This window comes from Chiloscyllium punctatum, chromosome 32 (genome assembly GCF_047496795.1).
Source record: "Chiloscyllium punctatum isolate Juve2018m chromosome 32, sChiPun1.3, whole genome shotgun sequence".
NCBI lineage: Eukaryota > Metazoa > Chordata > Chondrichthyes > Orectolobiformes > Hemiscylliidae > Chiloscyllium > Chiloscyllium punctatum.
Window position 1 is genome coordinate 236729 of NC_092770.1, and position 27255 is coordinate 263983.

The 27255-nt window shown below is 39.8% G+C and overlaps 1 protein-coding gene across 1 annotated transcript in view; it reads right to left on the reverse strand.

Annotated features, from left to right (window-relative positions):
* The window catches only part of samtor (S-adenosylmethionine sensor upstream of mTORC1), a 132263-nt gene that overhangs the window by 74178 nt on the left and 30830 nt on the right, over positions 1-27255 (reverse strand). The window contains exon 2 of the mRNA XM_072551451.1: positions 26914-27055. Coding sequence (XP_072407552.1) covers positions 26914-27055 — 142 coding nt within the window. The remainder of the gene's footprint in view (positions 1-26913; positions 27056-27255) is intronic.

Below are 27255 nucleotides of genomic sequence, written 5' to 3' on the forward strand. Positions count from 1 at the left end.
GTGGAGGATCAGGGCCAATCAGCAGCCATTTCCTGACATCTACATTTAACTCTACGTATGGACATTGCAAGTTACTGTCCAATTTACTCCCCAGTAAGTGGTGAGCATAGATACTATAGCTTCACTCATATCTGCCACAAATTCTGAGTTGAGACTAAATTTGCTTTATTTCACTAATATCCAACATATCTTCCTGCATTTCAACTGCGACTGAAATTCCAAAAGATATTTCGTTGGTTGTCCCAACACTTTGGGGCACTCTTGGTCATGAAATGTGCTGAGCTGTCCAGCAGGTGAGTCATCCTAGGCAGGGTTACATTATGGTTCCAATGAAGGAACAGGGAAATTAGATCATTAAGGAAGGAAGCTGAAACGCTTTTTCCTAGTCGTTTCATAAGCATACAAATACAGCAACGTCAAAGCGACTCAGCATTGAACAGTGTACTGGGAGTTTAGTGATTGGAGAGTTGGAGAGAAGCAGAAGGAGGTGCTCTTTTGCTTTCACTAAGTTTCTCACCAAGAAACAAAATTAACCTTTTGAGTCCAATATTTCTCTTCTTCAGAACTCTGCATTCTGAAGTGTAACATTGGACTTGAAACATTAACGCTCTTCTCCCAGATGGTAATATATCTGTTGAGTTTCTCCAGCATTTAGTTTTTATTTCAGATTTCCAGCATCTGCAGTATTTTGCTTTTGCGGGATTGGACAGGTTTGATGAAATTATGCTCAGAGGAAGTATAGGATAGAAGCACTTGAATTTAAAAGTTACTTGACAAAACACAGCATTCTTAAGATATTTCAAATATATTGTGTTGACTACTTAAGTATTTCAGCAGACCTGAACATATACTACTTTGCCAAAATTAAGAGTGATAAATTTCTATCACTTAGGGGGAAAAAGAAGTTCTGAGGACTTGTTCAGTACTCATACCAAGCTGGAACATGAAGTCTTCAATTTCATGTCAAGTGGAAGTAAAACAATTTACATTGCAGCTCAATTTCCAGAATTAAATGCATATTTCTACAAGATTACAATACTCACCAATGCATTGCCACATATTATGACTGCAAATTTTGTAGACATTTAGAAATGTCATGAAGGTTGTGTCATATTTGCTACTCTATGATGAGCTATCACTCAAATATAACAGGATACATATTGTTGGGTTCTTGTGGAAAATGGATGTAGTTTCTACGAATTCTTTAAGCAACTCTAAACATATATGGATGCAATATGAAGCATGCCTCAAAGTACAACCATATAAAATGAAATACTTGAGCAAAGAATTTTAAATGAGGCTGAAAGTTTCATGGAAGATTTGATTAAAATCATGGTCTGATTATCTTCGCACTGCTGTTTGTGGGACCCTGATGTACAAATTGGCTGCTGCAGTTCCTACATTACAACAGTAATCAACATTTCAAACGTACTTTATTGCTTGTAAAACACACAGACATTATTGAGGTTGTGAAAAGTGCTACATAAATATAAGTCCTTCTTTCATATGACTGAGCTAGCAACTTAAGCATTCATGGACAAAATGCCAGATTATAACACCAATAAACAAAACAATTTTAGCAGTGATCGTAAATGAAACTATTCGAGTCACAAAGGTAAATATTTCTCTCGGGAGGTTGATGTTAGTATCTCCAAAGATGCAGCCATACCAGAATGAGCCCATCAAGAGGTGGTTAATTTTATCAGTTCACCAAATAATCTATAGAGAAATCAATTCATGTAGTACAGGTTAAATTGTATACTATTTTAAATTTTCATTATAGTTTAGTTGCACATGCTTCAAATGTGGTCAAGTGAAAAGCCTAATTTGTTTAAGTCTCTGGAACACACATCAGCATGAATCAAGAATACTAAATGAGGGCCAACATTAGCCTTCCCTGATTATCTGCTACATTTAGTAGTTGAGTGCATCCCTACATTCCTTTGTGTTGCATCCTTCTGCAATTTTTCTCCATGTAAATAATATTCTGTTCTTTTGTTCTCCCTTCCAAATGAACTTTACATATTCCCCATATTATACTTCTGCTAATTATGCCCTTTACATACACCCACACCGCAGGCCTCGTCAGGGCATGGGCTGCTTTCAGCACAACCCACCCATTTACACCTACTTATGGTCCCCATTCTAAGCTCTTGTTCTCTCTGGTATACCATTATACATCTCTTTAGTTACCTGTCTTTCTCTCCCTCTGCTCTGTGTCTGCACTAATTGTCTCCCTTCTTTACCCCTCCCATCCCTCTTCAGCACATATATCACTTTTTCAGAACTGCGATTAGTTCTGAAGAAGGATCACTGGACCTGAAACATTGATTCGCCGCATATGCTGTTAGACCTGCAGAGATTTTACAGCCATTTCTCTGCTTTAATTTTACATTCCCACCTAGTTTTTGTAATCAGTATGCTAGGAAATATTGCACTTGGGTCCCCATATCCAATCCACTCATCACAGCCTTTCATCTGGAGAATGGGCCAATTATTAACACACTCTGATAACCAATTCTCAATCCATTTAATTCATATGCCCTATTTTGTTTACTGCCTTCTTGCGTGAATGCTATCAAAAACCTTCTGAAAACGAAGGTATGTCACATTCTTTAGTTTTTCCTTAACTACTATGCTCATATCATCCTTAAAAAAAAAACCAATAGGTTTTAAAGCATAGATTCATGAAGAGGAGACAATGTTGACTCTGACTAATCAGAAAACTATAATCCAAGTGCTCAGTTATCACATTCTTTATAACCAAACTGCAGTATTTCCCCATGGTGCACATATCTTTTTGGAAATTCATCTCAAGTCAAATATGATATTAACATTTCAAACTGTTTACTTCAGTTTCTGACAGCTGTTACAACTCTGAATTTTAGAACATTATTCCATTTTTGTGCTGTAGCTTTAGGGTAGGGAATCATGTGACCTGTTCTGAAGTTTGCGTCCAACAAGCAAGCCTGGATGGTTCAATAAAGCGAGATCAAAAAAATGCTTAATTATAACTCTGAGAAGATAATGAAAATTAATAACACTTGAATGGCAGCTGTTTTGTGGTTTACAATGAGTGGATTCTGAATCTCCCAAGGTGTTGAACTTCCTGGGTTGTAAACACCAAGGAAACTATCCCTTTACTTCTAAAACATAAGGAACTAGGATAACAGCTTATTGGCATCCTGCCACAGAAAGATGGTTAGAGAACTTATTTTGATATCAGTTTGCAAACTTCCCTACAAATCAATGAATATCACAGACAAACAGTAGATCTGCTGAAATTTGTGAGCTATCACAAAAAAGTGCAAGAAGGAGATGGTCTCTAGTTAAAATGGCATTGTAGAGCCTTTAACGGATTCAGAGATTTGCTCAGTCATGGCCACAGGAAGAATCATCATTGGAACAGGTCTTAACATTGCAGGAGGCTTTAAAGAACTCTCCAAAATCTATTCCTCTACACTATTACTCTACATTTTCCATGACTAATTCACCTAACCTACACATCCCTCAACACTATGGACAATTTAGCTTGGCCAATTCACCCAACCTGCACATCTTTGAACTGTGGGAGGAAACCCATGCAGACACGGGGAGAAAGTGCAAACTCCACACAAACAGCTGCCCAAGGCTGGAATCAAGACCAGTGAAGCAGCAGTGCTAACCCCTGAGCCACCATGCCACCCTCATGTAGTTACCAGTGAATGAGATGGATACAGGTAAGTGTTAGGATTCATGCTGAAAACTAATGACAATGGCTTTCACCTAAGCAATATTTAGCTGTAAAATAAAAAATTGCTACTCATCAAGTTCTAAATGTCCAATGACATTGACAATTTATAGAGTGGAGGAATCAAAAGGGTTAGTTGACAGGGAGGTAGAATTGTGTATCTTTGACATACATGTAGAAACTGATATTGCATTGCCAGATGGCATCAATAACATACAGCATTTAGATAAGAAAAGGCTACAAGTTCAAGAATAGATCCTGGAGAAAACCAGAGGCAAATATCCAAGAATGGAAAGAGTAGCCATGGTAGATGATTCTCTCGTTATAGTTTGCACAATGGCAGACAGCATCAGAGGATTGTATGATTAATTATACCAAGGCAGCAAAAGGTCCAAAAGGATAAGGATGGAAACAGAGATTGCACCTGCCTGAGACAGACAGCAGCGATGGTAGATGAGAACTGATATGTTCAATCTGTTTCTACTTTTCAGATCTGAAGTGTGAAGTCACAGTGAAACAGGCAGTTGGTGGGTATTTTTAATGTGTTTCTATTGATTAATCAAGTGGCTTAAATCAGGAGATTGACTTATTATTATAGATGAAGAGTGTTAAGAAAGATATTTGTAATTAATTTGTTCAGATGTGCTATGACACACCCTCAGGAGCAGATTAAAACAGGAACGCAAGTCTTATGGCCCACTCTACCACTCCACCACAAAAGCTCACAGTTAAGAAATATACTTCTAAAACATTTAACATACAATTATTTGCTTAAATAAAATATAATGAATGGTTGGGTGGCGTTTTCCAGCTATTTGGGAATAGCTGGATGCCAGTGACCACACCTGCAGCAACTGTTGGCTGCTCAAGGAACCTCAAATCAGAATTAACGAACTAGAGATTGAGCAGTGGTCAATGTGACACAACAGGAAGGGGAAAGAGTTACCTGAACACACTATTTTGGAAGACAACCACATCCCTTAGATTAATCACATCAAATTTGGTCCAAAGTCAATAACAGGAGGGTGTGACTGACAGCAAGACAGATTGGGATCCAAACTTTTGCTCTGACTGAGCCTCAGCTTATGTCCTTGCTCCTGGAATGGCAGAGGATACAGACTACAGGAACGATGTGTGGTCAGACATGATCCAGAGCAGCATTTAAGTTGGGGCAAAAGAGAATGTTGTAGTAATAGGGTATAACAGTTAGGGCAATAGATACTATTATCTGTAAAGGCAGAGTTCAGAATGCTGTGTTGCCTACCTTGTACCAAGGCTCCCAACATTTCTTCTGGGCTGGAGGGGAACTTGAATGAAACAGTTAGGATCCAATTGTCATGATCACAAATGACATCGTTTGGACTTGGAAAGAGGTTCTGCTGGGGGATTCATAAGCTAAATTTTAAAAAGCAGAATCACAACGGTAATCATCTCCTAGTTAACCTTTCGGGTCCGGTGACTCTTCCTCAGAACTGTTCTGAGGAAGGGTCACTGGACCAGAAATGTTAATGCTGATTTCCTCTCTCAGATGCTGCCAGACCTGTGCTTTTCCAGCAACTTCTGTTTCTGATTTACAGTATCCAGAGTTCTTTTGGCTTTTAGAACCTCCCAGTTACTACTTGAGGGGTGTGCAAATTGGCAGAGGTAAAATAAGATTAAATAGATAAATGTGTGGCTTGAAGAATCCTGTGGGAGAAATATGTTCAGTTTCTATTCCAATGGACGGGTTCAGTTGAACTGTGCTGGGATCAGTTGGGGGAGGGAGTATTCAATCAAAGAAAAGTTTGAAAAAAATCAAAAGACACGAGTGCAGAGGAGCATGGTAGTGGAGAACCCAACAATAAATATGTAAGAACAAGAAATAGAAAATAGAAGTAGAGTGAAATCAGATCATGTAATAATGGGAAAAAGTCAAATCTTAAGGTTCTTTATCTGAATGTATACAGCATTTGCAACAAATTAGATAAGCTGGTGGCATTATTATGACTTCATAGCTTTAGAGGTATAGTTGCATGTTGACCAAGACTAGGAACCCAATTTTCAAGGGCATTTAACACTCCAAAAGAATAGGCAAAAACCAAAGAGAAGATCAGGTGACTTTGTTATTAAAATGAAGGTGTCAGTGCAGTGGTGAGTGATGAAATCGGTGCAATTGATCAGTTCGGGTGGAAAAAGAAATAGCATGAGAACACCGTCAAGTTGGGAGTTGTCTATAGGCCACCAAGGAGTTGCTTCAATGAAGGACAAAGTATAAGTTAGGAAATAAAATAGGTGGTGTTGTAGACAGTGAAGAAAACTCAGAGCACAATGGGATCTTGATCAGACAGGCCAATAGGCTAAGGAGTCACAGATGGAGTTTTAGATAAATAAGAGGTGTTACATTTTGGTAAGGCAAATCAGGACAGGGCTTATACCGTTAATGGTAGGATTCTGGTGAGTGTTGCCAAACAAAAATACCAAGGGGTGCATAGTTCCTTGAAAGTAGTCTCAGGTAGACAGTGGTGAAGGCAGCATTTGGCATCTTTGCCTTCTTTGGTCAGAACAGTGATTATAGAAGTTGGAACATCATCTTGCAGCTGCACAGGACTTTGGTGAGGCCACTTTTAGAATATGGCAAACAATTGTGGTTGCCCTTCTATAGGGTGGATGTTGGTAAATTGAGAGGATGCAGTAAAGATTTACAAGGATGTTGCCGGCACTGGAGGGTTTGAGTTATAGGAAGACACTGAACAGGCTGGGGCTTTCCCCCCCCCAGAGAATTGGAGGTCGAGGGGTGACCTTTCAAGGTTTATCAAATCAGGAGGGGCATGGATAGAATGAATAACCAACATCTTTTTCATCGGCTGAGGGAGACCAAAACTAGAGTCTAGGTTTCAGGTGAGAGGGGAAGATTTAGAAAGGACCCAAGGGGCAACTTCTTCACACAGAGGGTGATGCATGTGTGGAATAAGCTGCCAGAGGAAGTGTTGGAGGAGAGTACAATTACAATATTTAAAAGGCATCTGAATGGGTGTATGAATGATTTAGAGGGACATGGGACAAATACTGGCAAATGGGACTACTTCAGATTCAGATGTCTGATCAGCATGAATGGTTTGGACCGAAGGGTCTATTTCCAATCTGTGTGACTCTACAATAAGGGAGATATGTGAAAAGGGCATTATAATTAGACTCATAAGTTAATGTTCATAAGATAAAGGTGAAGAACTAGGCCATTTGGTCCATTGAGTCCACTCTGCCATTCGATCATGGCTCTTTCACTCCCATTTTCCTGTCTTCTCCCCATAACGTTTCAACCCACTACCAATTAAAAATCTAACTCCTCCTCAAATTTACTCACTGTCCCAGTATCCACCACACTTTGAGGTAGCAAATTCTACAGATTTACAACCCTTTGGGAGAAGTCGTTTCTCCTCAACTCTTTTAAATTTGCTATCCCTTATTCTAAGACTATGACCTCTTGTCCTAGAATGCCCCACAAGAGGATGCATTCCCTCCACGTCTATATTATACATACCTTTTATCACCTTGAATACCTCAATTTGATCTTCCCTCATTCTTCTAAATTCTAGAGTATAGGCCTAACTATTTACTCTCTCTTCATATGACAAACCCCCTCATCTCTTGGTTTGGAGATGCCAGTGTTGGACTGGGGTGTACAAAGTTAAAAATCACACAACACCAGGTTATAGTCCAACAGGTTTAATTGGAAGCACACTAGTTTTTGGAGCGATGCTCCTTCATCAGGTGATAGACCTTTGCACCCCTCATCTCTGAAATCAATTTATCTGAATTTATACAGCATTTGCAACAAACTGAACTGCCTCCAATGCCACTATAGCTTTCCTCAAATAAGGACCACAAAACTGCATACAATACTCCAGGTGTGGTTTCACCAATTCCTTGTATAGATCCAGATCTACAGCACAGAAAAGGGCTCTTCAGTCCTTTTCAGTCTGAGTCAGACAAAAATAAACACCTAATTACTGTAATTCCATTTTCCAGCGCTTGGAAGTGCACTCCAGCACATCCCACAGCATTATTTGCCTTAGCATTACAAGTACACACCTAATACTAAGAAATATTGAGGGTTTCTGCCTTTACCACACTTACCAGTTTGAGTTTCAGATTCCCATCATCCTCTGGAATTCAAGTGAGGTGATGTACTTAGGGAGAAAAAAAGAAAGTAAGGGAATACAGGATGAATGGGGGATACAGGGAAGCACCAAGGATCAGAGGGATCTTGATGTGTCTGTCCACCAGTCCCTTAAAATCAGATGGATAAAGTGGTTAGGGAAGAATATGGGATACTTGCCTTTATTAACCAAGCATAGAGTTTAAGAGCAGGGAAGACTTGCTGAACTGTATAAAATGTTAGTAACACAACACTAGATTATTGCAAGCAATTCTGGAATCCACATTATAGATAGGATGGGATTACAGGAGAGTGTGCACAGAGGAGATTTACTAGAATGTTGCCCAAGCTGGATAGTTTTATTTATGAAGATAGATTGAGTAGACTGGAGTTGGTTTTCTTTGAGCAAAGGAGATGAAAGGTAACATAGTTGAGATGTTTAAAACTATGTGGGACATAGGAAAGGTAAACAGGAGAGAACTTTTCCTTTGTTGGAGGGATGAATGACCAGACTGCATGGATTTAAAAGTAAGGGCAGGAAGTTGAGAGGGGATGTCAAAATATTCCAGAACATTCTGGATTCTAAAATTGCAGTCGATTGGAAACCTTCAAATGGGATACTCCTGTTCAAGAAGGGAAGGACACCAGAAAAGACAGGAAATTATATGCCGATTAGCTGAACATCGATCACTGATAAAGTGTAAGAATCCATTATTAAGGAGAAAATAGCAGAAAGTAATCAAACAGAGAAAGGAAAATCTCATTTTCAAATTTGTTAGCGTTGAGAATATAACAAGTAGAATTGATAGAGGGGGAACTGGTGGATGTAGCACATTGAATTTCTAGAAGACATTCAATGAGATCACAAAAAAGGTTGTACGAGATAGGAGCTCACTGTGCTAGAGCGATGGATTATCATGGATTCAGGGTTAGTTGACACAAAGTGTTCGGACTAATGGAATCTTTCTCAGCTGAAAAGAGGTAACTAGAGGGCTTAGGGATCAGTCCTAGTGCACCAGTTATTTAGTATGTACATTAATGGCTTGGAGGACTGGCAGAGTTTAATGTATCCAAATTTGATAATACAAAAATAGGTGGGAGGGCATATTATTATGGTTTCATAACCCGAAATGAAGCTATACCTGCAAGACACAGAGAGCAACGGAGGTTCACTGGGCTGATAGCAAGAATGGCAGAATTGCCGATGAGGAGATTGGATTGACTGGGCCTGTAGTCACTGCAGTTTAGAAGAATGGGGAGGTCTGATGGAAATTTATGAAATTCCCATGGGGCCAGACAGAATAGATGCAGGGAGGATGTGTCTCCGGGCATAGGGTGGGGCCATTTAGGACTGAGATGAGATAACATTTCTTCATTTGATTGGTGGTGAATGTGTTTTTCACTACCACAGAAGGCAATGGAGGCCAGGTCAATGAATGTATTCAGTAAGTAACTGATAATCTTTTAGACATTAAAGGCATCAATTGGTATGAAGAGAAAGCAGGGATATGGCATTGAAATAAAGTATCAACCATGTTCATATTCGTTGATAAACCAGGCTCAAAAATGTCCAAATGACATACTTCTGCTCCTAGTTTCAATAACAAATCTTAAAGTGGATGTAGAATGGGTAAAAATGTGGCAGATTGAGCTTAACATAAAGTGAAACCACAGAGCTCGCACGTAGTTGCAGCAAATAATTAAAGTGATTTAACTTTGGCCTTTATTCCTATGTTGGAGTTTGAAAATATGCAAGTCTTGTTTCAACTGACCATGGGCTTACTGAGGCCATTCCTGAAGTACTGAACACAGTTTTGGTCCCCATATTTAAGAAAAGGATATACTGCTAGGCGAAGCAGCTCAAAAGAAATTCACTAGGCTAAGTCTTGAGATGAAGGGATGGACATACAAAGCTTAGATAGACCATTACTAGAGTTTTGGAGAATGCGGGATGGAGTCATAATGTCATAGACCCTTTGGTCTAACTCGTCCATGCCAACCAGATATTCAAAGTTAATCTTGTCCCATTTGCCAGCACTTGGCCGTATCCCTCTAAACTCTTCCTACTCATATACACATCCACATGCCTTTTAAATGTTGTAATTGTACAGCATTCCTTATGCCCGAAACATCAATTCTCCTGCTCCTTGAATGCTGCCTGACTTGCTCTGCTTTTCCAGCTCCACACTCTCAACTGTTATTGTACCAGACTCCATTACCTCCTCTCGCAGCTCATTCCATACACACACCACTCTCTGCATGAAAAAGTCACCCCTCAAGTCCCTTTTCAATCCTTCCCCTTTCACCCTAAACCTGTGCCCTCTCATTCTGGAGTCCCCCAACCCTGGGAAAATACTTTGTCTATTTACCCTTTCTATGCCACTCATGATTTCATAAACCTCTATATGGTCACCCCACAGCCTCTGACACACCAGGGAAAACAGCCTCAGCCTATTCAGCCTCTCCCTATAGCTCAAACCCTCCAACTGAGGAGACATCCTTGTAAACCTTCTCTGAACCCTTTCAAGTTTCACAACATCCTCCCTTTAAGAAGGAGATCAGAATTTCACACAATATTCCAAAAGAGGCCTAATCAATGTCCTGTACAGCCACAACATGCTTTCCTAACTCCTATATTCAATGCTCTGACGAATAAAGAAATGCATACTAAATGCCTTCTGATCTTATTAAAAAATCTAAGTTTTGAGGGAGCTGGACAGAGTAGTTGTTGAGAGGGTATTGCCACTATTAGAGGGAGGTGGAGAAAGAGAGAGATGAGAATCTCAAATGAGGGGTCACTTTCCCCCTGTTCTATAGCTCTCATTTAAAACAGATGTGAAGAAATTTCGTTAGTGAATGTTTGGAATTCTATTCTCAAGAGTGTGGAGGTTAGATCACAGAATATTTAAAAAGAGGTGGTAGACTGCTTTTATTGAAATATCAGAGAGTTGAATGTGACATAGAGCTAGCATAACAGGAGCTGAGGCTTGGGGCAGATCAACCATGATGTTAATTAATGGCAGTCTGAAGAGGGTCAAGTGGCCTACTTATACTTTTATTTCTTATGTTTCCCTTCATCACAATTACATCTAAGTTGAAAGTGATATCAAGGGAGACTGTTTGATAAGAGTCAGATAGAAACTCAATTGAATAAAAAAATCAAACATGGAGTCACAGGAAAAAAAAATGGTGGCTAATAGTTTAGTGGGTATCAGATTGGGAGAACAAGAAAGTTAGTCCCGCAAACAGCGAGTTTAGAAAGCAAATGAGGAAAAACAAAAACAAACAAAAACAAAAACAAAAACAAAATTCTGCAGGTCTGGCAGTATATATGGAAAGAAAGCAGAGTTAACGTTTCAGGTCCAGTGACCCTTCTTCAGAACTGGGTAAAGAAACTACTGGAAAAAGTAGTGTAATGGAATGAGCATTTAGCTCTTTTTTTTGCAGAGGTGGCATCAATATCAGTACAGGGTACTCAGCCAGTTATACAGTGTTGGTAGGAAAGGACAAAATTGCCAAAAGCCTTTGGACCTCTGAAAGGGGAGGTGGCGTCCTCTTATCTGCAGTGAAAACACCCAAAGCCTTAAGAAAGCGAGTTTACAGTTGCTATAAACTATTGTTTCAAACCATTAAGTCACAGTCTTCATATGCTGTGAATCAGTCAATGTTTCATGTAGGCAAGTCAAATACTTGGAGAGAGATTAAAGGAACAGAAAGTCCTACTAAGCCTAAAAAAATCATCTCAGCACAGCCTGTGGACAGAGACAGCTGAATTGGAGTGTGCGCGCGTGTGTATGTAGGGAGAGTTTTAGAAGGGATTAAAGTTTAACTAGTAATGCTATACATCAATAGTTCATAGTTGTTTACCTGTAACTAAAATATACTTATTTGTGATAAATATAGAAACCTTATTCCATGCTTTCTGTTAACCAGAGTCTAAAAAGACAGGGAAATTCGCAAGGTTTGTATACTTTTGGTGACAACTCCATGAATAGCTGAGCTCGATTTCCTGTGCACTGAGGATGGTACAGTGGCTCAGTGGTTAGCACTGCTGCCTCACTGTGCCAGGGGCCCAGGTCAGATTCCAGCCTCGGGCAACTGTGTGCAGTTTGCACGTTCTCCCTGTGTCTGCATGGGTTTCCTCCAGTTTCCTCCCACAGGCCAAAGATGTTGGGGTCAGGTGAATTGGCCATTCTAAATTGCCCGCAGTGTTAGGTGCATTAGTCAGAGGGAAATGAGTGTGGGTGGGTTACTCTTCGGAGGGTCGGTGTGGACTTGTTAGGCCGAAGGGCCTGTTTCCACACTGTAGGGAATCTAATCTAAGAACTACCAAAGAACTACTCAAAGAACAGTTAAGGTCTTGCAATGTCTTGGCCATCACTTTCAATGAACACCATCAAAACAAAAATACCAATAATTTAAGTCATTGCTGAGCACAAACGGATTTGCTTTCTTACGTAACAGTAGTGAAGATACTTCAAAAGTCAAGGCAACAGCTGTGAAGCACTTTGACACATTCTCAAGTTGTCATGAGCAATAGTTTAAAAAAAAGAACTTTTTTTTCTACCATATACTTAAAATTCCCAACCATATAAGCATAACTATAGCTAGTGCAAATTAACATCAATACTAATCAATCAAAACAAGGATATGGGACAAATACACAAAATTGGGATTACATAGTTTTTGTGGTAGTTAAACAAGAATTCAAGTTGAATCAAGTTTCTAAGGAAATCTGGAAAGAGACCACCAGCAAGTGTTTACTTGATTCTGCCCAGAAACCCATCCAGCTTAGGAGGGCAGCCAGTACAACAATTTGTTCATGCAAACAGTTTTAGAATAAATAAAGTTGATCATTTGGAGAGTATACATGCTGCTAAAGCTCTCGCTGGCTCTCTTTTATTTATACTTTATTCTTTTATCAATTTTGGTTTAGAGCTGTGAATTGGGAATTGAGAGCTAAAGATGACTGTGGTTTACAGCTTCTGTTAAAAGGAAAATGGTTGAAACAACCTTCTGCTTATTTGTGAAGCCAGGCCTGGAAGTTAATTGCACATTGGTTCTGTTCAAAAGATTCTGCTTTGTCACCATGAAAGAGTATAATGTTTAAATGGATAGCAGAAGTTGTGTAATAATGAGGTCAGTACCTGGGAATTGGCTTTACCAACTCTGGAAAAGACCTTGTAAAAACTACTTAAAATAAAATAACAAAAAACTGGTCAGATTACTTATTTATCCCTGAAATGGATTCATTTGCCAGACTTATTTTTGTGTGAATAGGGCTAAAAAGACTTTGGGGATAAACCATAAACCAATGGATTATTGTCACTTAATTTTACTCTGCTAAAGTTACAATATGATTAGTAAAAATCCAAGTCTTTTATTTAAGCAGTACATGGAATTTATTATTCACAGATTCTAAGATCGGTTAAGGTCTTAATTTTATCGTGTTGCAAGTATAGAGATAGAAAGGCCGATTTAGTTCGGCTACCTGTCTCCATGTCTTAATAATGTGAAATAATGTTGTTCTATCCAGTCACCAAAATTTAGTCCAAACAGAATGTGAAGTGTAAAACTCTTCTCGCAGCAAGGGAAGGAAATCAGGCAAAACATAGCCACTAGAGAAATGGAAGGGATGGAGAGACTGCAACTCAGTACAGATAGAAGCAAAGAGAAGCAGAGAGAGGAAAGTTTCAAATAGTACTCAAACTTACAAAAAGGCATAAATTAGATTTTTTTTTAAAAAAAGATGGGTCAAATGCAAAACGACTTAACTTGACAAAAGCAATATTTTATTTGTTCATGAAATATACAGCATAGGCATAGCTCATCATTAATTGCATATTATAATTAATGTTATATGGTACTAGCCTCAGGTTGAGAGTTGGTTTCTTTCAGTCCCTAAAACCAACAAGTGAATTACTTGCATTTGATAGCCGGTTTTATTTCCGCATGTATATTATCTTGTGCAAGTCCAGAGAGGAACACAATTATTAAATTCAATTCAATAGTCACATCATTGTGGCTTTCAATAAATTATTTATGGGTTGCTAACCTGCCAACATAACTATCAGGTTACTCAGATCTCAGCTGTATTGCACCAATGTCTTTCAGCACAATATGGGATATTATTATAGCAATACAAAGAAAGATACACATCTCAGACAAGATGACAAAACAGAGATTGTGGATCATTGTTCTAGGAGATGATGACAGTCAGAACCCAAATTCAGTCTGCCTTAAAAAAAACCATATATTTCTCTGCCCACAAATCAGGAAAACCCTGCTTGTTCAAGAGTCAATCACTTTTTAACAACTAAACAAACGTAACTATAAATTGGCAGAGTTAGCATTACTACATTTGTGCCCACTAACTTAAACAGTTAAGAATTTCCATGAATAATTTTCAATTATTAACTCTGACACTATTAGACATTTTCAGCCAAACAGTGACAGTAATAATAGTGCATTCCTCCTTTTGTTCAACTTCACAGTTAACTAAGCTAGAAAGAAAATTTCAATTCATGATATTCCAGTTGTAATTCAATAGGTGACATGGTGACTCAGTGGTTAGCACTGCTACTTCAACACTAGTGACCCGGGTTTGATCCCAGCCTCGGATAACTTCCTGTATGGAGTTTGCACATTCCCCCAGTTTCCGGTTTCCTCCCATAGTCCAAGAATTTGCAGGTTAGGTGGATTGGCTATGCTAAATTAACCCGTAGTGTCCAGAGAGGTAGGCTAGGTGGATTATCCATGGTAAATGTGGAGTTATGCAGACAGAGTGGGGGTCTGGGTCTGTGTGGGATTCTCTTTGGTCGATTGGTGCAGAATTGATGGGCCGAATGGCCTCTTTTCACATTGCATGAGTTCGATGATTCTATGTTGATTGGATTAGGATTTAGGATAAATTCTGAGGAAAAATAACATTAAGTAAATTGTAAACCTTAGATCTACATGGTAGAATTTCTGATTAGCACGTGTTAAAGAAAAAGGATTTAGACTGAATATTGGAAATTCTGAGTTGATTCCATACATGCTAGACATGCTCGATGATCAACTGATCTCTTCTGTCACAATATCAAATCATATTTAATTTGTTTTCATTGTGCATAATGGACACTTAAAGACTTTCCCATTTGTTTGTTCTTTAAATTGGTAACAAGGTAAAAACATTATTCAGTCATTTGCAGCAATTGTTATTTAAATACACAATTTTACGATAAACAGCTGTATGGTCAGGATTCAACAGTATTGGTATGCAGGCTGACATGGCCTAGGTATCTTCATTACCAGACTGAAGACTAGTACTGTGCATAATATTATAAACCACAGATTTGTTTCATTGATATTCTATACCACTGGATTATGAGCATTGTATATTAAAAACAGACTGGATTCATTTTACATTTCAATTAGAAGTTATACCAAGAAAAACCAAAAGGAATTGTTGACAAAGTTAAGCAGGTTGCAAAGCATGTTTTGTTTTCCTAAAGCCTTTCTCAACAGTAGTCTTTTATTTATTTGTTACAATATTGTTTATTTCACATCTAATACTCTCTAACATATTGCTGGTTTGCATGTTTTAAAGTTTGATGTGAACTACTGGTAAATTTCCATATACAAGATGGAATTTCATTTGACTTTCTGTTAAACTGTCATTTTCTTGCTACACTTTTTCTTCCTTTCAAAAAAAAGCAGAAGGAGCTCTGGACTATTAACCAAAGTGTTTGTCACAAGCTCTCAAACTCCAGTTCTGAAGGACCTTCAAACTCACTTGTCCTCACCGAGAGCTTCACCAGATTTTATCCAGTTCACCACATGAAGTGTTGTGTAGCAGTAAGGTGCTCCATCGGAGGGCGAAAGGGAAAACTAGCAGCACCAGTACCACCCAGCAGAAGTGCATCTCCTGTCGGCTAATCAAAAAGCAGCAACTGACAGCAGTTTCAGAGGCATCCAGGATCTAGACCGTCGCTCACTCCCAGTTAGAGGAGGTCATGTGGCAGGTGACAGTAATGGGGGAACCTAAACAGGAAAGGGGCAAAAGTTGTAATTCTATTTTTAAAAGTGTTTTCTGAGCTTAAACAGACGTTTAAGTAGCTGCCAACATAGGAAGTCCCATTTTATTATTAAGGGCAGAATAAATATGTATGAATCAACCACCAACTAAAAAGCCTCAACTTATATAAAAGAAAATGCAGTCAACCATCACTTTCCAACAAAGTTGGAAAGGATTCCCCAGTAATTGCAAACAAGACTATCTAACAGCCATAATCATCAAATTGGGGGGGAAATTTTGTAATTAGCTAACAAAAAAGAAGAGTTAGCATGCTAAATTGCAAATTCTGGAATTTCAAATGATAGAAATAGAAGTGATTATGATGATTATATTTATCTTCCCATTCTTTTCATGATGTGGATTAGCTCAAGTGGAAATACAATGGAGATTTACTGGTACAAGCTATTGATCAAGTCTAAAAGATTATTGTTATTATCATGCATTTGCACAGCTGAAACAAATAAAAACCAGGAAAAGGAAAATATACCAGCTCATTTGAGAAGATGGTGGATCAACTCTTAAGGTTTGAATGAAGAAAGAGCAAGTATTGTGCAATATAAGGGGTGAAAGCAAGTCTAGGCCTAGCCTAAGACTCACCTAACTTGTCTCCCATAAAAGATATTTTACTGAAAACTAAACTGTTCATTTTCCATCATCTCATGATATTTTAATCATTTAACATTGTGTGACAAGCTTGATTCATTATAAATCCAGGGTGTCAGCATTCTAAGAGTTTTTAAAAAATATTTCATGAATGTTACATCTGTGCTTTTCAAATATCAATAAATGGAACACTGTACACAAACATGAAAATATTTTATTTTTCCTGAACTTATTTGTGGTACAGAATAGAAGATCAATGGCGAACTGTACTTGCCAAATGCATTAAATATTCAGTATTAGCTCTCCCACCTACAGGAGAAAAATCTGTCTCAAAATCATCAAAAACAGATTTTCAGTTAACATTAGACAAGTTTCTTCAAATGTTACCTCAATGTGCGGCACAGAATGGACTCCACAGTTTAGAGCTACTCAATCTAAAGTGCATTAAAGTTGGTCAGAATTGTTGGCATCCCCAAAACAGGCAGGAGATGTAGGATATTTTAAGAAACCATCCTGTGGGAAGAGGCATCAAATTCACTACCTAAATTACCTTCCTTTCTCAAAGAAGTCAGGCGGTTGTTGCATTTTAAATTAGAACATAGAGGGAAAAAAAAGTGACTACTTGGAAATCAGAACTGATGAGAGGGGTCATAAAACAAGATGTTCAGCCTCTTGTCAAATTAGTTTTTACCCCAAGGCGACATTCTAGAATAAAATCCAAAGATTTTTAAAAAATACATATCAATGTGATGGAGCAAATGTAGAAAAACACAGGAACAAAACATAGAATGCAATGAGGCCATTGAGATCACCTCTTCCAATTTACCAGGTATAATCAGTCTTGTCACAGAAGTTAATTAATTCATTAGTATTACACTGTTAAAGAATAACATCAGATAACACCTCCAAATAAAAGGCTCAAACTCTTCCCGAAAATATTTATCTAAAAACTTCAAGGCCATTCATCCTACATTATTCAATCTTAAACTCAGTCTTCAGAGGAAGCATTGCATGAAGGTAAATCTGTAGTCACGATGTCCCAGTCAATCATCCATATTTATGAATATAAAAAGGAATGAAGATTACAGAGGTAAATAGTTATGTGCAAAGCTACTTTATAATTTGCTTAACCTTAGCATTCGTTTTAGTTGTAGGTTCATTCTACATATATGCTGTTAGGTGAAAAAAAATCTTATTTCTAGTATTACAGCAGGCTTGCATTAACATTAATCCTATGATTTGGATAGCATTAGGCTCATTGGCTTAAAATTTTAAATTATCCATTTTCAGCCCTTTTAATTTAAAAACTATACTTTTCCAATTTTGCTATTTAGTGGGAACAATCCCAAGTTGATAAGTATCTCATCAAATTCCAGAATCATTGATTTTGTTTTGTCAATACAATCATACTATTTTCATACAGCACAAGGCATATATTGAAAATGAGGGTATCCAGTGGCTCTGCTTGTATTTTAACTAGATTTCTGAACTAACTTGTGGTTGAGGTACATTCATTCTGTGAATGTCACACTAGAACATTATTGACATCACTAAAATGATGAAGTCATTTGCAAAATCCAACAAATAACTTTGATTATAAAAATTGGCTTCGAATGCAAGTCATTTAGGAAAAGTAATACCAGTTACATACTACAGTTCTTAAAAAAGAAAGGTAAATACTAACGTGTCATAATCGGTCTTTTCTCCATATAAATGTTGAATTGCCTGTTGCATTTTTGTAACGTTTTCTATTTTCATGTAACTTTTTCCTTCCTACTTTGCATAAAATGACAGCTGTTCTTCAGAATAATAGGCATCCCCACATTATGTAGGAGAAAGTGAGGACTGCAGATGCTGGAAACCAGAGTTGAAAAAATGTGGTGCTGGAAAAACACAGCAGGCCAGTCAGCATCCGAGGAGCAGGAGAATCAACGTTTCGGGCATAAGCCCTTCTTCAGGGATGAGGCTGGTGTGCCAAGCAGGCTGAGATAAAAAGGTAGGAGGGAGGGGCGCTGCAAATACGATAGGTGGAAGGTGGTGAGGGTGAGAGGTCGGAGAGGGGGTGGGGGGGGGGGGGGGGGCGGAGAGGTCAGGAAGAAGATTGCAAGTCAAGAGGGCAGTGCTGAATCCGGGGTTGGGATTGAGATAAGGTGGGGGAGGGGAAATGAGGAAGTTGGAGAAATCTGCATTCATCCCGTGTGGTTGGACGGTTCCTAGGTGGAAGATGAGGCGCTCTTCCTCCAGGCGTCGTGTGGCCAGGGTCTGGCGATGGAAAAGACCAAGGACCTGCATGTCCTTGGCAGAGTGGGAGGGGGAGTTGAAGTGTTCAGCCACAGGGCGGTTGGGTTGGTTGGTGCAGGTGTCCCAGAGGTGTATGTAATTTAGAGAAGAATAAAACAATAACTGCACAACAATGATGAAAAGATGGGACACTATCAAAATGTAAACCAAAACCGATGTTCACCAACTCGTTGTATACTCAATACGAGAAGAAAATATAAATAATGAATAAAAATTAAGCAAAATAATCAGCATAACCATTACCACCACATATCCAAATTCTATCTTTGATTGGCACAACCTGGTTTCGTGAACCTACACTAAAACTTCGCTAACATACCTAACTTCAATATTAATATTGAATTATTTATAGCTCACTCTCACTTTTCAGTGTAGTAGGCAAACCGAAGGCACAATACTTAAAAAAAATTTCAGCAGATCTACAATACCAGGTGCTTTGTCCAAATGTTACTAATCAAATTTTTGATAAATAAAATTTGATTAATAGACACCATCATTGAGCATACACATTTTTAACATATGCCAGTTTGTTGGTAAAACAGCAAGACAAAAAAAAACACAAATCTTTTTGATTGTGTGCTTCCTTTCTTGGATTACTGTTGTCAAACTGTTCAACGCCCTGTGAAAAGGGAAGGCTTCAACAGCTTGGAAACATCAGCAATATTACATGGAGGTGGAAATTGGAATTGTACACAACCAATTAGAATAACTGCTCAAAGTTAGAAAATAAACAAAAAAAACAAGCAAAATTCAAGCATCATCCAATGCTCAAATCAGGGTGACGAGATGTACCCGTCATATAAATCAACCATCTCAGCAATTGCTTTGAAGAAGTCAAAGTAGCACTCATGACAGTTGGACAAGAACCTAGAAGCTACACTAGACATGTGCTGTCTGATAAATTCATATTTACTCCTCGCTCTCAGATCACTGGATCAATCTTTTATGACTTGTTAACTAATTCCATTAAAGTTCTTTTTTTTTTGTTCATTTGAGAGATGTGGGCATCGCTAGCTGGTCAGCATTTATTGCTGTCCCGAGTTGCTCGAGAAGGTGGTTGTGAGCTACCTTCTGAACCACTGCAATTTGAGTGCAGAGTCAGCAGTACCTTTTACTGGTCAGTTGCTTTCATTTTGGAATTTGATTTAGCTCATCACGTATTAAGCAAATAACACTGGGAGAGTTTTTAGTACACCTCATATTAAGCAGTTATTTGAACAAATTTGACCTCAAATTAACAAAAGTATACTGCATATTGAGATAAGGCAGACAAATCCTAAGGGACTTCAACGTTGCAATTCTAAGAGGATAACGATTAAGTAGATCCACAATATGCAGTCCTAACCAGTGTCTCTAATATTCATTATAGGGAGTGATCCAGAGATAAAACAGACTGACTTGGTCATCCTTTCAATTATAAGTTTAAATTACACTCTCATTGTGAATTACAAAGTATTGGAGAAATTCTATCTGTAGAAAGAGAAAAAAAAGAATAAATGCACCGCTTCCAGTGCGACTCCTTTGGAACCGAGGGGAGGTTGGGACAAGGTGCTTTTAGCACCAAAAAGCAAGACAGCACTTCACTGGTGCTTTCTTTTTTTATGTCAGAGTTCCAGCATCTTTGCTTTTACTTCCATCATAAATGGTTGAAATTCAATACAGTATGACATACAAGTCCAATGGAATGAAATCAACAGGTCTGGTGAACGTGCCAACACTTCTCACACTCTGTACTGCCGTCACCTATAGAGTCAGTCATAGAGATGTACAGCATAGAAACAGAACTTTTGGCCCAACCCGTCCATGCTGGCCAGATATCCTAACCCAATCTAGTCCTATTTGCCAGCACTTGGCCCATATCACTTCCTAATCATATACCCATCCAGATGCCTTTTAAATGTTGCAACTGTACCAGCCTCCACCACTTCCTCTGGCAGCTCATTCCATACACGTACCACCCTCTGGGTGAAAAGATTGCCCCTTAGGTCCCTTTTACATTTCCCCCTCTCACCTTAAACCTATGCCCTCTAATTCTAGATTCCCCCACCGTAGAGAAAAGACCTTGTCTATTTATCCTATACATGTCCCTCATGATTTTATAAACCTCTACAAGGTCACCCCTCAGCCTCTGACGCTCCAGAGAAAACAACCCCAGCCTATTCAACTTCTCCTTATAGCTCAAATCCTCCAAACCTGGCAACATCATTATAAATCTTTTCTGAACACTTTCAAGTTTCACAACATCCTTCTGATAGGAGTGAGACCAGAATTACACGCAATATTCCAAACGTGGCCGAACCAATATCTTGTACAGCTGGAACTTGACCATCCAACACCTATACTCAATGCTCTGACCAATAAAGAAAAGCATACCAAATGCCTTCTTCACTATCCTATCTACCTGCAATTCCACTTTCAAGGAGCTATGAACCTACATTCCAAGGTCTCTTTATTCAGCAACAATCCCTAGACCTTATCATTGTCTGTATGAGTCCTGCCCTAATTTGCCTTTCCCAAAACGCAGCACCTCACATTTATCTAAATTAAACTCCACCTGCCACTCCTCAGCCCATTGGCCCATCTGATCAAGATTTCATTGTAGTCTGAGGCAACCTTCTTCGCTGTACATGACACCTGCAATTTTGGTGACATCAACAAACTTACTAACTATACCTTTTAAGCTCACATCCAAATCATTTATATAGATGATGAAAAGACAGTGGACCCAGCACCGAGCCTTGCAGCACACCAACGGGCACAGGACTCCAGTCTAAAAGGTTAAACCACAATGTTTTTAGGGAGGGAATTCCAGGGTTTTGATGCAATGACAGAGAAAGAATGGTAATATATTTCCAAGTCAGGTTGATGACTAGCTTGGAGGGGAGCTTGCAGGGGTTGGTGTTTCCATGTAACTGGATTAGTGGTGCTGGAAGAGCACAGCAGTTCAGACAGCCTCCAAGGAGCAGCAAAATCAACATTTTGGGCAAAAGCCCTTCATCAGAAATAAAGGCAGAGAGCCTGAAGCGTAGAGAGGTAAGCTAGAGGAGAGTGGGGGTGGGGAGAAAGTAGCATAGAGTACAATAGGTGAGTGGGGGAAGGGATGAAGGTGGTAGGCCTGCGCATAAACCAAATCATCCACCGACATTTCCACCACCTCCAAAACGACCCCACCACCAGGGACATATTTCCCTCCCCACCCCTTTCTGCCTTCCGCAAAGACCTTTCCCTCCGTGGTCAGGTCCACGCCCCCATACAACCCACCCTCCCATCCTGGCACCTTCCCCTGCCACCGCAGGAACTGTAAAACCTGCGCCCACACCTCCTCCCTCATCTCTATCCAAGGCCCTAAAGGAGCTTTCCACAACCAAGGTTTTACCTGCATATCCACTAATATCATTTATTGTATCCGTTGCTCTCGATGCGGTCTCCTCTACATTGGGGAGACTGGACGTGTCCTAGCAGAGCGCTTTAGGGAACATCTCCGGGACACCCGCACCAATCAACCACACCGCCCCGTGGCCGAACATTTTAACTCCCCTTCCGCCGAGGACATGGAGGTCCTGGGCCTCCTTCACCACCGCTCCCTCACCACCAGACGCCTGGAGGAAGAATGCCTCATCTTCCGCCTCAGAACACTTCAACCCAGGGCATCAATGTGGACTTCAACAGCTTCCTCATTTCCCCTTCCCCCACCTTACCCTAGTTCCAAACTTCCAGCTCAGCACTGTCCCCATGACTTGTCTGGGCTTGTCCTACCTGCCTATCTCCTTTTCCACCTATCCACTCCACCCTCTCCTTCTTGATCTATCATCTTCATCCCCTCCCCCACTCACCTATTGTACTCTATGCTACTTTGTCCCCACCCCCACCAGCTTATCTCTCCACGCTTCAGGCTCTCTGCCTTTATTCCGGATGAAGGGCTTTTGCCCGAAACATCGATTTCGCTGCTCCTTGGAGGCTGCGTGAACTGCTGTGCTCTTCCAATACCACTAATCCAGAATCTGGTTTCCAGCATCTGCAATCATTGTTTTTAACCTCATTTCCATGTATCTGCTGCACTTGTCCTTCTAGATGGAAATGGCCATGGGTTTAGAAATTCCTGTCTGTGGATATCGGGTACATTTCGGCAATGTAATTTGTAGATAGTACACACTGCTGCTCAGTGGTGAAGGCAGTGTGGATGTGCCAACGTAGTGCCAATCCAGCAGACTGCTTTGGCCTGGATGCTGTCAAAACTTCTTCAGTGTTGTTGGAGCTGCAGCCATCCAGTCAAGTGGGGAGTATTCCCTCATACTCCTGACTTGTGCCTAGTCGATGGTGGACAGGCACTGGGGAGTTAGGAGGTGAATCACTCACCATTGCATCCCTAGCCATTTACTTAAATTGTTAAAAAGCTGAGGCCCGAGTGAGAGTGTATATAAGGTACGGGCAGGTAGGGAAAGCGTTACGCTTTGAGTTTTGTGAAATAAGAGGTTCAGCTGAGCATGACTCAGATCAGATAAGAACTTGCAACTGGGTGCTGGAGGCAAGAGTAATGGGCTAATAAGGTGGAAAAGCATTTATTATGTAGAGCCATTTAACAATATTGGAAGCATTCAGTATGTAAAGTCAGTTAACAAAGTGAAAAACATTTGTTACCTGAAGTCAATTATTCATTGTATAATGCCAGATGGATTAATCTCTACTATTGACACTCGCTGACTGTAACGGTCATCCAATCAATATGTATGTTGCCTTATCTGGATGCTGCTCCCTGTAAACGACTATATAATTCATTAAGAAACTGCTGTTCCAGAGAAAGCCATGGACTCATGTCTCTGTGCACACGGGTGATCATTCTCTCTCCCTCCAGCGCCCGGAATAAAGATGAAGGAGGTAAAACCATACTGTCTCTCTCAGCATTTTGCTTCGACTGAGGCGGGAACGGGACAACACGAGCACTGATCCCTGTTGAGCAGCATTCATTGTATCTTGCAACCAGAAAATGACTGACTTACATCTATCTATCCCCCTGTCAGCCAACGGATCTTATATCCATGCCAAAATGATCACCATGATGATTCTTAAAAGGTATCTAACACATCCACTTTACATCCTCCAAGGTACAGAGTTTCATATTGTCACCACTCAGGGTAAAGAGCTGGCGCCTGAATTTCAAATTTGATTTCTTGGTGACTATGTTATTTGACAGTTCCTCCCCCTCTGTATTTGCTCTGAATTTAAAGACCACAATTAGGTTCCCAATCAGCCTACTTTTATTTCAGTTTAAAGACAGCCGCAGCCTGTCAATCCTTCCCTGACATCCAAATCCAGCCATTTCTGGGATCCGCCTTCCAAATGTCTTCTGTACCTGCTTATAATTTTGACACATTGCTGTTAACCATTTATGAAAGTGATTCCTGATATCTCATTTCAAGTCTCTCACTGAAGTTCTTTTCACTTGGAGATTATCTTTTTCTCATATCACTCTCATTTCAAGTGTAATTCTCAGTTTTAAATTCCTTACTTTCTGGTCACATCTCAAGTCATCCACAAGTCCTCCTGACTATGCTGCCAGTGAATGGCGTTATGTACCTGCAACCTTTTCTCATTCATTAATGGAATGAAGGTATTGCTGACTCAGCCAAGCATTTATTGTCTAATTACCCAGAGGGCAGTCAAGAGTCACACTGTTGAGGGTCTAGAGTCACATACAGGCCAGACCAGGTAAGGATGGCACTTTCCACCCCAAAAAGGACATTAAGAAACCAATGATGGGTTTCTCCAAAAATCAACAATGGACCCAGGGTCACAATTAGTTCTTAATTCCAGATTTTTTTTTTATCAGATCCAAATTCTACTACCCAGGATTCAAACCCAGCTCCCCAGATCATGAACTCGGTCTCTTCATTACGAGGCCATCACCTTCCCCTTCCCTGCAGTCAAATATTTTGTCTTAGAAAACACCAAGTCACATAGTCGGAGATGTACAGCTCAAACAAGACACCGCGGTCCAACTCACCTGCTCAAACCAGATATTGCAAATAAATCTAGTCCCACCTTCCAGCAATTAGCCCACATCACTCCAGACCCCTCCTACCATTATACCCATCCAAACACCCCTTCAAATGCTGCAACTGCACCAGCCTCCACCACTTCCCCTGGCAGCCCAAACATGCACCACCTTCTGGGGTGCTCCTTAGGTCCCCTTCAAATCTTTCCCCTCTCACCCAAAACAACAAGCCCTCCAGTTCTGGACTCTCCCACCCCAGGGAAAAGACTGTCTATTCATCATATCCATGCCCCTCATGATTCTACAAACCTCCACAAGGTCACCCCTCAGCCCCTGACACTCCAGGGAAGACAGCCCCAGCCTATGCAACCTCTCCCTATAGCTCAAATCTTCCAACCCCGGCAATATCCTTGTAAATCTTTTTGAATCCTTTCAAGTTTCACAACATCTTTCCAATAGGAAGACGACCAGAATTGCACACAATACTCCAGAAGTGGCCCAACCAATGTCACGTACAGCCACAACATGACCTCTCAACTCCCACACTCAATGCTCTGACCAATAAAGGAAAGCATATCAAACACCCCCTCCATCATCCTGTCTACCTGTGACTCCATTCCCAAGAAACTATGAACCTGCACTCCAAGGTCTCCCTGCTCAGCAACACCGCCCCCACGACCTTACCATTAACTACCCCAAGTCCTGCCCTGGTTTGCCTCTCCAAAATGCAGCACCACACATTCATCAAATCAAACTCCATCCGCACTCCTCAGCCCATTAGCCCAATCAAGATCCTGTTGTAATCTGGAGGTCACCTTTCTCACTGTCCACCATACCCCAAATTCTGGTGTCATCTGCAAACCCATCAACTTTCCCTCCTTAAATAGATGTGAATTCCCAGATACATATTTTTAGATAACAACCACTGGGAATTTGTTTTTTGGCATTAGGAAGCTATAGCAGCAACAGATGTTCTGCCTCGGTTATATGATAATATTCTTAAATATGCACCAGCTGCAGTTATTCTGACAAGTACTTTCACTCAACTTCAGAAGGGACATTTCTGTGCAGAGTACACAGCATGACAAACACTGTACTCATTAGTCTTCCTTTCAATAAAGCTGTATTGAAAGTCATGAAAAATCTATCTTAAAGCTGTGCAGAAATATTCCCTTCACATATCGCCTATATAAATCACCTAATAACATCAGTCAAGACCACCAATTATTACTACTGTAACATTGTTCTTTATAGACATCAAAAATTAGTTGGAGCAACATCACTTGGAGCCATGGCAGTGCCTTTGTCCAGTAATGATCCTGTATACCACTGGCTTTGGATTGTTATCTTGCTACCTTGGAAAAGGGCCAAGCAATCACTTAGATGCCTGCTCATAGTGAAAAAGAGTGATCCCCAAGTTTCCCACATGGACTTCCAAACAGTGAACAAAAACAAAAACAATTAAAATCATCTAAACATGTTGACATTGACCCTGGGAATACAAAATAAACAAACCTGATTAATTTATTTGAGGCAACTTCTTTGTGAATGCAAGGAAGTTCCAGTTATTGAGTAGAGAACAAGTACATCTTGTTTTTTTTCCAAGGATTAACTCAGGGTTCCCCAATAACCACTTCAACAGAAAGGAAGTTTAAGGAGTATGTTGATTATGACATCTGACAGTCCTTTGGTGGTAGGAACATGAGAAGGGGCATTCCTAAACCACTGCTCATTTTAAAAACTTGCTCAATGCTCATCTTTTTGATTTGACTTTCAGTTACTCTTCCTAATCACTATTTCTAGCTGAGCCTGTGTCACTACTTGGTTTTGGTATCTTATTTTCTCTTGTTTTTAGATGAAAGTGCATGCACAGGTTCTCAAATGTTATAGGAATTTTGTGTACCAAGCTGTATGGGTTGACTCGCTCATTCTCAGATTTTTCTTCACTAGGATAACAATTTTGCATTTGCAACTTACGCCGAATGAATTAGGAATAACAGAAAATGTATTTTACTTTGTTAAAATACTGGCATTATCAAATTTGATTGAAATTTTTACAAATTTAACTGAAGTTTATTTTTTAAAAGCCATACCTTCGACACCACTCAATCCGTCCTTCACCCTCACAGCTTTTGGCCCAATGATTATCTGCCAAATTCTTCATTGCAACTGCATATTCGCTTAAAGTCTCTTCATCTTCACAGTGTTCACGCCAGATCTTGTCAAAGTCTCCCACTGTGGAAGGCAACAAAAAAAAAAAATGTTAGCTACTATTTGGAGATGATAAAGGTCTCCTACAGAAGAGTAAGCCATGTTTGATTAATGGATTTTCCAGAAGGTCAGCATGTCTTCAGGTACCAACTGTACAATAGCATTCTGTGCTTATGTCTCTCACTTTTCAACTGTTATTGGTACTTAATACCCTATCCTCAACT